The sequence below is a fragment of the Colossoma macropomum genome, unplaced genomic scaffold (assembly GCF_904425465.1).
Source record: "Colossoma macropomum unplaced genomic scaffold, Colossoma_macropomum, whole genome shotgun sequence".
Classification (NCBI taxonomy): Eukaryota; Metazoa; Chordata; class Actinopteri; order Characiformes; family Serrasalmidae; genus Colossoma; species Colossoma macropomum.
The window spans coordinates 9,887,829-9,900,650 of NW_023494791.1; the positions used below are offsets into that span (position 1 = coordinate 9,887,829).

At 40.2% G+C, this 12,822-nt stretch overlaps 1 protein-coding gene across 1 annotated transcript in view; it reads right to left on the reverse strand.

Moving 5' to 3' along the window:
- The window catches only part of thada (THADA armadillo repeat containing), a 108,637-nt gene that overhangs the window by 9,355 nt on the left and 86,460 nt on the right, over nucleotides 1-12,822 (reverse strand). Inside the window, exons 32-36 of the mRNA XM_036573810.1 lie at nucleotides 10,463-10,860; nucleotides 7,058-7,182; nucleotides 3,022-3,094; nucleotides 2,144-2,303; nucleotides 1,921-2,043 (exon numbers count right to left, since the gene is read on the reverse strand). Of these exons, the coding sequence (XP_036429703.1) occupies nucleotides 1,921-2,043; nucleotides 2,144-2,303; nucleotides 3,022-3,094; nucleotides 7,058-7,182; nucleotides 10,463-10,860 (879 nt within the window). The remainder of the gene's footprint in view (nucleotides 1-1,920; nucleotides 2,044-2,143; nucleotides 2,304-3,021; nucleotides 3,095-7,057; nucleotides 7,183-10,462; nucleotides 10,861-12,822) is intronic.

Genomic DNA, 12,822 nt, shown 5'->3' on the forward strand with positions numbered 1-12,822 from the left:
TTTCTAAGTGAAAATAAGCTAAAATGGCATTTTCTGCAAAGCTTAGTGCACAGTTTCTGTTTATTTGCTGAGTTATTGGAAAAAAATAAGACAAAAAAGTGCCATATGCTTTTTACAGGCCACATTTTATGTTTCTTTTATTTTCCAATAGGTTAAATTCAGCAAAAAAACAGTAAGTCTGCATTTAAATGTGCAGAAGTGTGTTCTCTTTGAAAGATGTGTTTTCACTTAGAAAATCAACAACACGTAATGTGACAATGGGTGCCAAAACTTTTGCATATGACTGTATACTACTACTACTACTAATATTAACAGTAATTGATGCAATAGAGAATGTAATTACTGAGAGGCAACTGCAGCATAATTAAAATACACATAAAAGAATCTGTACTGCATGTATCAGTTTTCACACTACAACATAGGTTTCAAGAACAGCTTGCATTTTAAACATTCCTGATAGCCAAAGCAGTATATACAGACCAAGCGTATTGTAATACTGTATCTGAGGACACTTCAAGGCTCTCTTTGGCCTTTGCTCTCCATAGCTAACACCCCCCAGGGTGTTTCTTATGTGTGTGAAGCTGCTTATCAGGCTATAGACAGACATGCTAGCTGTGACGTGTTTTTGATGTGACTGATTTAGGAGGCTGAGTTGTTCCTGCTCTCTGCATCAGCGAGTCTCACACCTCCATTTCAAAGGCAAAGGGCTGCTGGTCCTCCTTTCTTCCACACCTCAGTTCTTTTGCTCTGTCAGGAGAGGTCGTAAACAGAAACTCACACTGCCCCACCCCCACCAAAACCCAACCCCCCACCTGAGATCTGTAGCCCTTTGGTACAGTATCTGTTGTACTGTATCTGCCAAATCTGAGATAAAAGCCTATATCCACTATAAACTATGTAAGTACTCTAAAACAAACCCCACTTATTGCTTCCCTTTTCGTTGGGAAGTATATCTGTTGTGCTATGATGAGACTTGATGAGACACTATTTCTGGTATGTGATTTCAACTGGTGGCTAAAGTTAAAAAATTTGGTTATGTGGACTTTGGTTCTGCGTTTGTTTTTGTGTGTGCACACGTTAGAGATCTGCTACCCGACCTGAGTTCAACAAAATATTAGTTTTCGAGCCAGGTTAAAGGCTTTTTTTTGTTTTTTTTTGGCCAGGTTTGAGCTCAGGTTTGTTTTCTAAGTGACTGTTTATGTAGTAGATTTTGCACCTCTTGCACTCTCTTGTAATGTTAGCATTACATACAACAAATACAAAACAAAACAGAAAAAAACGGACCTTTGATGACAGCACTGGAGGGTAAAATTTGAAAACATCTTTTATTATACAATAATAGCCGAGGAATATCGATAGGTTTTTATCTTGGATGAGTAAAGGAAGCTGCTTTTTCAGAGGAGCTAATGAACCAACACTAACCATTGGATGCTAATGGAGACTTGCCATCTTCTACGAGGCCTTTTCTCCTCAGTGGATGATGTGCCAATATGTTACCTTGTCAGAGAAATTTATATTCATTAATTCTGGACCTAGCTAACATCATCTTAAGTAGTTAGCGATAAAGCCACAGCAGAGCACCGGCCGCTATCTCTGCCTTCTCAGCCAGGTCCTGGGCAAGTTCACATACAAGCACTCGTCTTTCACTAACAGTTGATTTAACGTTAACGGTTGATCAGAGCTGTTCACTGCCAAAAATATACTGACTAAAAATACTGTTACTGTATTACAAGCAAAATACCAGTTTATCTCAGCATGACATTTTCTGTCACTCAAAGCTCTGTAAAAACATGCCTGTGATAATCCACCTCTGTAGCTGTACCAGTAAGGGCTGGTCTGGTCAGGGCAAAAGGTCAAAGATATGGGTCGGGTACAGAGTTCAATTTCATACCCATGCAGACCTGTATTTTGTGTGTATACCTGTGGTGAGAAGGTGTTTTGGCACATAACAGATGAAGTCAGCAGCTCTGTCTCGTACATCCAGGTCCTCATCCTGCAGTAAGGTAAAGAGATTCTGCCACAGCGCCAGGGTGTGTTTGATACCTACACACACACAAAATTAAAGCACTTTTCCATTTCCATTCCTGGATGCACACATGCATATAGATAGAAGCACACATATAGTCAAAGACGAAGCACCTACCCAAAGGAAGAGTCAAAGCGGTCAGCAGAGTGGGCGTGGCCTTGACTAGCACATCGGCAGCGGTCAGTTTGACCTCCACTGGCCGTTCCTCACTACAGCACTGTATCACCATCGCCCCCCAGAGGGCCACATGCACCTCTGCAGCCCCACCCAGCTCCTCCTGCACAGCAACATACAAAAACATCTTATGACATGAGAATGACATGAGGAGAAAAAATCCCCCCAAAAGAAAGACTGTTGTGCCTTTAAAAGGGTTCATATTGTGGTTCACAGTGGCATTCAAATGAAAGAGCAAAGTAACTGAGGTTTACTCACAGCCACACTCCCCACCCCACCTAACACCTAGCAGCTAATCGCTTAATGGTCCTTCACAAACATCTCAATGACCTACAAACAACGCAAGCAGCTTTTAATAAAACGCTTATGAAATCAAATCAAGCTGACTAATCTTTCCAAAGGCTCTTCCTGAACTCGCAAATACTCATAAATTCACCCTGTTGCTGTCAGAACAAAACCATGTCATTTTACTGGAGAAAGACAAAACATAACTTTCAATGTACGTTAAAATAAAGTACACATAACAGATTTGTCTAATAAAAAGTACTAGAAATATGCTAGTCTGTTCATTTAGCCCACACAGTGTGAGCTCTGGATAAAAATGGCTAATAAAAATAGACCAAAAAATCATCCATCAGCCAATGTAGCTGTAAAAAAAACTTCTTCAGGATCATCTATAAAAATTCATAAAGTACACAAGCTAGTACAGCACATCAAAGAGCTCTGTGTGTTCTAGTCTGATGTCCTCTGACCATATCATTTCTGTCCAGAGCCATTCAATATAACAGCTCTGTATCCTATCATCCCAATATCTTGCTTACCTGTGGCTTCTTTTCTACTAGGTGCACCACAAGTCGAGAGGCCAAGGAAAGGGCAGCACAGTGCACCTCCAAGCTGAAACACATACACAAACAGGCTTGTGGGTTGTGAGGTCATATATATGTGAGGTCATATATATGTCCCATTTGTGTGTGTGTGTGTGTATGTATGTGTGTGTATATATATATATATATATATATATATATATATATATATATATATATATATATATATATAGTAATGAGAACGTTCAAAGCTGAACTAACCTTAAAAATCTTCGTGCTGTTTTAAAAGAGCCTCTTTGAACTAATGCATTTTTAAAAATATATTAAATAACACTTAAATAACACTGATGGAATATATTTCAGTGGAAATGTGTATGATTTACAAAACCGGAAACAATCATGATATTCTTAAAAGTGATGACCACAAAGGTTAAAAACAGCTCTCGGAAATGAAAAAAAAAACTGGTATGGTTAGTCTATCTTGGATGGTTGATTAGCCAAGCTGAAATGACGAAGTTTCTCAATTAAGTACAATAATGATGGGCAAATTGTGGTAGACTGAATGGTCGGTGTGCCGACATTGCTCAGTGCGTGGACAAAACACAAGTTTCAGCAGCTACTTCTTCCTACAGGACTCCAGCAGCCACTAAGCACAGATTTGAACGGCTGAAACATATAACTCGCTTCGTGGAAATGTTAAAAGGTACTGATTTGCACCTCTTTTCAGTTGTAGAAGACCTGGATTCCGCAGTTTGTTGGAAGTGATCGAGCCACATTAGAATATCCCTTCACACTTATTTCAGACAGAAGGTAAGAGCCACACTTTATATAGAAACACAAGACCAAATTCTAAATGAACTTGTAATGCTGAGATGTAGCCTTACAGTTCACATTTTTAGTTGTTTTAGTTTTATATAGATATAGCACTTTCGTTTATATTCTTTCTTAATTATTTTATGTCTTCTAAGAAAACAGCAAAATAATGTTGGGAATTTGGGCAAAAAAATCTAAACAAACAAACAAATAAACAAATAAACAAACAAAATAAATACTACAAAAAAATAGTTTCGCATTTCATTCAAAGTACAATACATATTATGTTGTGAGATTTGCATATCGTTAATGCACACCAAAAATGGCCACAGTGTGCAACAACTCATTAGGCCAAAACAAATATCTTTGTATCTCAAATGATTCTGTGTGTCCACAAGCAAGGGTTGTACTATACGAGTCAACAGCAAAGAAGCAAACAAAAACAAACAAATAAGGAAAGCCCACAGTGGCATACACATTGTGTCAGCGTATGGAAAGCAGCAAGCCCTTTTGGTGCGGTCACAAACGAGGCCTTTGTGCTGCTACCACGTTTCGCTCCAGCCCCATCACAAAACAGGTGGGCCGCCCCATGTGCTGAACTACAGAGCGCTGCAGCCCAAATATACCCAGCAAATGTGCAATTACACAACACCGCCAACAGAAATATGAGTCAAAGAACAAGTGTGCCACAACATTACACAATTGCACACACGCACAGAGCGAGCATTATGGCATTGCTTAATCACAGCACAACTGCCGCACACCAAAAACACCGGCATCGTGTCACTGAGAACAACAATACATCACAAGCGATTTCTCAATGCCGATCCAGGCTGATTGGCCAATGGCCAGCCAAAGGTCTGGTTTTAGATGGAAGGCCTTTGTAATTCTATACTACAGGGTACGCATTCATATGGGCCTGAAATGGGAAGGTGGGTGTAATTCAGACTGAAGGCCCCTTCAGCCATGTACTGCAAAACACACACACACCTGTCGCCAGGTACATGACCCTGAGACACAGACACACACACACACGCACACACGGCTACACATGCAGAGATAGCCGCCTTCACCCACAAATGTAGGCACAGACCTAATTACATATCTCCTTAAAATACAGTCAACCAAACATTTCTGTGCAAATGTATGTAGATAATCGCATATACATATGACACAAACACACACAGCTGGCTTTGAGCCACTAACAGGTGAAAATCAATATCCTTTATGCTCTATCTCGGTCCTGAATGGGTGATTGGCGTGTACAGGGCCGCTGCTCACCACAGGTATGTGTGGTCTCTTTCATGGTCAGAGCCCACATCTGAAACCATTCAGCTCTGGAGCTAACCAGCCCTCCCTCCCTGCACACTGTCAGCGACCTTCTGCCACTGCTGTGGTCATACCCACGGCCATAACCGCTGCTATTCATCAAGATCGAGTTTTCTCAAAGTCAAAACGAAGTAGGCTGCTGGGGCTTTTCACATCTCTTCTGGGTGTGGTAAACGTTTAACGGGGTACCTCAGCAAAAAAATGTGAACGTTGCTTATCATAAACGAAAGGCAGCTGTGGTCAGCAGGCAGTATAGAAAGGTGCTAAGCTGTCGCCGCTTTAGCACACTGGCAGTCAAAAATAACTGCAGAGATGTCATACACTGATATTTAGCAGTTGTTTTTGATGCGTTTGAAGGCCTCCATCTCACAAAAAATGTTCCAACAAAATGTTATACCGCTCATCCAGTGAGAGTGGTGTCAAGAGAAGTGATGGCACAGCCAGCACAATCACCAAATTTATATCTAGGAATACACTAACATGAAATGACACAACAACCAATAATTAACACTTAAGTGTGGACGATACAGATATTAGTGACAAATAACTTCTCTTGTTTTTGGAATTTGAAGTTTGCATTATGATTCATATGTGAAGAGTGTTAAGAGTGGTTAAAGCTCTAAAGCTGGGTTACTGAATACTTTTATATAGCCATGTAGGAGCTAAATCAGATGTGACAGTTCTTATATAATTTTGCATTATATTCACAACAGCACGTGAATGTAACACTTGCCAAAAGACGATCAAGGCTCATATATCAGTGGCATTTGAGCCTGGACAAGGAACTGAATTGAATCCACTATGCTATCTATTTGAGTATCTTTAAAAGAGGGTAAATTCCCACCACCAACAACTGTCGATGTTAAATTATTAGTTGTAATTGTAGGCTGCAATACCATTACTGAACCAAGAATAATGAAAATGTCCTATTTACTGGCCTCCACATTTAAACCCCATTGTGAATCTGCAGGATTATTTTATGTGGAGAAAAAAAAAAATTCTAAGGATGGTCTGTGAACAACAGTGAAGAATATAAGGGAAGAAAATCCTTCAGATTATTAAAAAAAATGAAGTGATCCTACAGGTTAGAAAAGGATCTACAAACACTTGTATTTGGTATGTTTATAGTACGGTGCAATTTACAGTCAAAACAGCCATAAAGTGCAAGTTATTCATTTTCCAGAGTCAGGTAAAAAAAATCAGATAACATATAATAAACAAAAAATCCACAGAAGCCTCAACAACTAAATTTAATATTACATTCTGCAGTATCTAATGTGTCCACCCTTAGATATATCACAGCTTCCATTCTTTTCATGAGACTCACTTCAGTCTTAGAAGTTGGTCGTATTTTCTACTTCTTACAATCCAAGTGTAACAAAACACTTTCAGTGATGTTGAGGTCTGGACACTGAGGTGGTCAGTCCATTGTTTTGAGAGCTTCTTTGCTTTTTTTATTTGCTAAATTTTCTTCTTTTGTCTGTTTCCTTTTCTCAGTTAGGGCTTCTTGACAGCTACACATCCTATCAGACCCACAGTGCTGAGTTGTCTTTTCACAGTGGAAGGATGGACAGAAACACCAGTGGATTTTTTCAAGAGTGGACATCGATTTTCTCCTCTTTTTCCAAAGATGATTGAGCTGTTTATCTGATGTGGCCTTTTAAGTATTGCACAGTTGTTAAGAGTTCTCTTTTAATTTTTTTTTTTTAACGTTGGAAATTCCTGTTTGTTCACTCTACATTCTTACATCTAATCTCCTCAGAAACATAACCTGAAAAAATAATAATTTGTACTTAATTGGCTGGAAATTAAATAAAAGGTGGTTTCAAATTCTGCACATTCATTTTTTCGTGTTGATGTGTGGAAGTCTGGTCATCCTTCTAGAGCTCACCTGTGTGAGGATTTCTCAGCCACAGAAAGGAGGTGTTCTAGAGCTTCCTCGTCATTCAGAGACATGCTCCCATCCTGCCATGGCAAGAGAGAGGACAGAGGCAGGACTGAGAGAACCTGCAAAACCTGAGAGAGAGAGGGAGAAAGAGAGCGTGAGAGAGAGCAAAACAGAGATATGGAGAGAGTCAACAGTTGTGTAATCTTTCTCTGACTCTAAGCCTTCTGTTTCTAGATGTTCTCCGGCCTCCTCTCTGAGACCAATCAATCTTTGTGTTTCTATCACAAGTCTGGCAGTGTCTTTCCTCTTCTCTCTCATCCCTCTATCCCTCCGCAACTGAAACGCATCTGGTTCGAGTCTGACTGCTCTGTTTTCTCTCCAACACAGAAAGGCGTCTCTGAGGAGCTAGGGAGCTGCAGGAAAAAGAGCCATATTTCTTTTCCCCCTGATCTCCGATCTCCTCTGCTTTCCCTTTACCGTGACAGTCCAGGTAGCATGGAGGGTCGTGCTGACATTCTTTCGTCATATCTGGCTGATACTTTGGAGAGTGCGTGAGGTTGTTATTACAACTTTTTGTTTTACAGCTCACTGGAGCAGCCCGGGGCTTTTTTAATGGCTTTCTGCTCCTGATTATGTGTGCATCCCTTTGCTGGTGCATATGCTCACACAAGCATGCTGCAGAATGTTTAAGATCTCTAAAAAGTCCAGTCTGAACCCAGTCTGGGACGTGGATGACTCATGAGTATTTCCTAGAGAAAAGGAAAGTATGAAGCTTCACATTGCAACGGCAGAGGTTCCTAACTGTTAAACCTTATGCGTAAGTGCATATGCATAACAGTGGTGGTCCGCGCTCGCCAAGGATTGCGACTTTCCTCTTTTCCTCGCAACTTTTTCCTTCCAGAATGCCTTAGTGGAGCAGAAGACTCGCCGTGAAAACCAGGCCAGAGCAGAGTCCCTGGAACAGCCTGGCAGGAGCAGCTCCGCAGCAGCCATTTAAACATTAACGGCTGGCTAATAACACACACAAGCACGCACGCAGCAGCACACTGACACACATCACGCGCACGGGCCGACGCACACCATGTCTGTGCAGCCACACACGTGTGCACACAAACACAGAGCTGATGGCTGTTTGTCTGAACAGTGCTTAATGACAGAAATGGCAGAACAGGACTGTAATTGATGGTTGGCTGAGTGTTTACGGGCAATTGAAATACAACTCTTTTTGCTAAACAGCTTGCCTCTTACTACAGCCAAGTACGTGTGTGTGTGTGTGTGTGCGCGTGTGTGTGGTGTGTTCCCGAGAGCATGTTGCATGCATGTGTGTATGTATGTGGAGTCCATGAGTGGAAACAAAATCAAACATCTGGAGGTCTCCATCTCCATGCTGAGATGTGACTGTGAGCTACTCTTGTGCTAAAGTTTGTTATTGCAGAGACACTGTTTATTCAGCTAATCAGAAGGAAGTTCATGTTGCAGCGCAGGTATCATTTAGACAGCTGGATTCGCTGAGCACACGGTTGGCGAAGCACTTTGATCAGAGCCATGGCAGCTTACGCCCCTCCTGCGCATGAGAGCATTCCTGGGTTGGCCTGCTAGCCTACAAGGATATCGTCCAGAACTTTAGTTTGTGAAGGAAAGAAACGCTGACGAGATGGATGAATGGGAAGATCGACAACATGGTGGAAGTTTGTAACTATTTTTTTTTTACACTTCATGATGATTAAATAAAAGCAATGAACAACGAAATGATTAATGACATTACAAAATGACATTATTACACATTATTAGAACTTCTTTAACGTCACTATTTAGCACAGGGGTGTCAAATCTGCCGCTAAAAGGGCCATATAAATAAATATCAAGAAATCCGTGGGCCAGAATACGCACTTCTTCATCTCTGATTCATATGTTTCGGAATTGTACTTAACCCCTTAAAATCCCAGGCTTATTATATACTAAAGCTTATTATTCCTTAACTACAGGGACTTTAATGCAAACTAATGAAGCTTTTCTTAGTGTTACAGAAGTGTGAAATAAAACAGATACTGGAAGTAAAAAGGTAGTCAAACTCCCAGTTGTCTTGAAATCCCCAGTTAGATGTTTTTGTTTTTTGGCTAGCTATGTGTTTATATTGGTTGGACTGCTGCTGAAATACAGCCAGTGTGTTTGGTAATGTGATTGGTGTGGTAGGATTGAAGTGTAACCACTGTTCCATAGATTATTGCTGGGGGAGAGGGGTTGGAGCACACTTCATGTTGCAGTGCATGCTTGGAATTGTAATGCAGCACACTGTGAAATGGTCTAATATTAACAGAAAATGAAAATTATTTTGAGGGCCAGATAGGATTGTGCTATGGGCCTGATCCTGCCTGCAGGCCTTGTATTTGAAACACGGGATTTAGATAAAAATACCTCCAATAGCGATGATACGCTTGTTTGCTAGAGTGAGCAGACCAGGGCTGCAAGAATATGAAACGTAATAGTTGTAACCAACTTTGTTTTATATTGTAATGACAATATAAAAAATGATAAACAATAAGTAAAATATATAACTTCTGTGCATCTCTGACTTGATGTACAGAAATATGGACCCCTAAGTTTCAAATCTCCAACATAAATTTTCCTGTAGTTCCCTGATTAAATACAGCATCGCCATTAACTCACTTTTGAGAGAGAAAGCACTATTCACTATTCAGCAGAGTGCAAAATAAAAATAATGAAATACTTAGTATAACTGTAAGCATTTCTTCGCATTGTAAAATGAGCTTTTAGAGTCAGTATTCTACAGAGCCCATATAAACAAAAATAATGCATGGTCACAACTTACTAACGCATGGGAACAAGATCCTAATGCTAAGGCTGTTGTTCCCACATCTTACTAAGTCATGGTCACGACCTAAGTATTGTGATCCCACTCCTTACTAAGTCGTGGCAACGCATTATTTTTATTTATGCAGGATGTCAGCAGCAGGGCTCCATAGTATTGCCTGAACAGTGACAAAACAAATTTGTATGCGACTGGATAGCAAAGTGGATAAGTCACTCGCGTCACCATTCAGAACACCACCGCCCTACTGTTGAGCAAGACCATTAACGCTATTTTCCCTCCAATATCATTATGTTGCTCTGGCACTGTGAGTGTACATCAAAGCCCTGCAGCCCTGTGCAAGATGTTTATTATGGAAACTCATATTGCAATGGCAATAAAAATATCATCATATTATGCAGCTCCAGCAGATAGCACAGAGCAATACCACATTAAATGAGTCACTTGAGAGCGCTGATAAACATTAAACTCAGGTCTGCTGAAACAGAAATTTGGACCCAACAGCTCACTAATCTGAGTAAACCCTGACTTTTCAAAGTATGCAACTTATTAAAAATACAATAGCCATGTCTTCTCACCTTGGCCAGGCACGCGGGGTGAGGCTCATGTAATGCCAGATGGGTCAAGGTGGTGACATTAACGTCAAAGGGTACAGACTGAAGGTCACTACATTGTATTTTCTCCTGGTCCGTCTCAAATCTCTCCAGCAGCCTCTCCAGAGCCAGCTGCCTCACTTCGTAATGAGGGCACTGCAGCAGGCGCTGCAGGAGGTCCTTCTGCATCCCGTCTGCCTCCTGGGTCCCCCACACACCGGCTGACTTCATGGCGACGACGGTTGCTAAGCGAGCCAGGCTCTGTAGATACTGTGTGGCCCCAGGGCCTGAGAGCCGCACTTCCTCAAGGCCACGAGGGGCCACTAGCTCAGAGTCCAGAAGAATGGCTAGGGTCTTCTCCCGCAGTGTCTTCACTTGAGAATCTGAAGAGGAATAAATAAGAGGAATGCCCATTTTAAACAGTTTTGCTACTCAAATATCCATAATCAATAACATCCCTATGAGAAAACATTTACAGTGTTATGAGTAAAAAAAAAAGAACAAAACTAGGAAGGTTTAACATTCATTTACTATGTGTAGCTTAGTATTAAAAGGTGATCTGTAGGCTTGTGAAACTGTGTGCAGTATACCATCGTCTTATTGTGCCGACTGGCAGGCAAGCGAAAGCTTGCTGAAACCGGAGAAGTATAAACGTTTGTGTTTCTTGGTAAAAAACATGTAAGCTAACTTTGTCCTTACTATGGTTTGGCAGTTCTTGCTGTATGTTTACTAAATTACAGCCTACAAATTACTTCTTGTTAAAATAATTATATGGGCAAATCTTGAAAAACTGTGTTAGCCTATATACTGGTGGTGTTGTATTATTTTTCTTATCATATCAGGCTGGGCTTTATTAAATGATATCGCATTTTTTTAGTGTTAATGTAACCAAAATGTCAAAATCATTCATCATTTAAGCCCAAGTTAATGACTGCCAAGTAAGATGTTCTTTGCATGGAAGGCTATGGCCATACAGGGTCAATACATGGCTGATGTGGTCATTCTACCAAACAGAGTTCACAACACATTTCAGACTTTTAAACTGGGACTTTAGGCTAAAATCCTTTTGCTTTGAGGGACCCTGTACCTTCATGTTTATTTTATTAAAATACACAACTGAACGTTCTATTTTCCCCACTAACAAAACAATTACAACACTGGCAAAACTATACCAAATGTTTCAGCAGTGACAACTGTAGTTAATTTTGAGCAGAACTCAAAAACGCTAGACAGTACATGACTAGAAAACACAGCTTTGAACAGCTGTACACACATAAAATCGTAATTTTATTAAAGCAAAAAAGTTTGCTTAATTGCAGAAAAAATGATTCCATCTTAGCAAAAAATATTGAAAAGAAAAACAAGAAAATGAAGTAGTATTTTCAGTTGAAATTCAGGCGTCGGGGTTTGGGACAGACACCTCCCAACTTTGTATATATTTGAATCAGATGGCCTAATTAAAATAACCCCGTTTCCAAAAAAGCTGGGAATAAATTATCTAAAAACAATAACATTTCTCAGTTTCAATATTTGATATGCTGTCTTTGTACTATTTTCAATTAAATATAGGCTTTAAATGATTTGGACATCACTGCATTCTGTTTTTATTTACATTTTGCACAGCATCCCAACTTTTTTGGAAACAGGGTTGTAAGATGTCCATTCTCCACAATGCACCGTTGCAGTTTTGCATTGTATTATCACAATGTTACGATGCACTGTTCCACCCCTGCTCTGAAGCACTGACTCTGAACATTCTTACACATCCTGCATGTGCAGACACACATCAGTCTCTGCGACACTGTCTTGGCCTGTAAATGAATCAACAAGTAATAGACAAGAGGTTCATTCAAGATTCATACAGAGACTAGTATCAAATTTGCTTGTACTAGTCTTACTAAATCTAGGCTCATTACAGCAGTTCTGGGCAACTATAGGCCATGTGAGAGATGTTCATATATATATATATATATATATATATTATATATATTATATATATACACACACACAGAACACACTTGACTAGAGCAGATACACTGGATGCAATCAAAGATGGCACTTGGCTCCAAAGAGCACCACCACAAAGAGTAAACACAACATCCTCAAAAGAAGCTTTCACACACTTTCATCACTTTCCAAACGATGATTCATTACCAATGCAAACATGTTCTCTTGTGCTTGCAAGCAGGCAATCAAGAATACAAGCAAAAGAATGTTCCTTCAAACACAGTCCACATGCACAAATAAGAATATGATGAACACCACAATGAAATATGAGAAAACTGACGTCAAGTAACAGGAAAACTACAGGCTACAGCCTGACATACAGCACCATTCGCACTAAA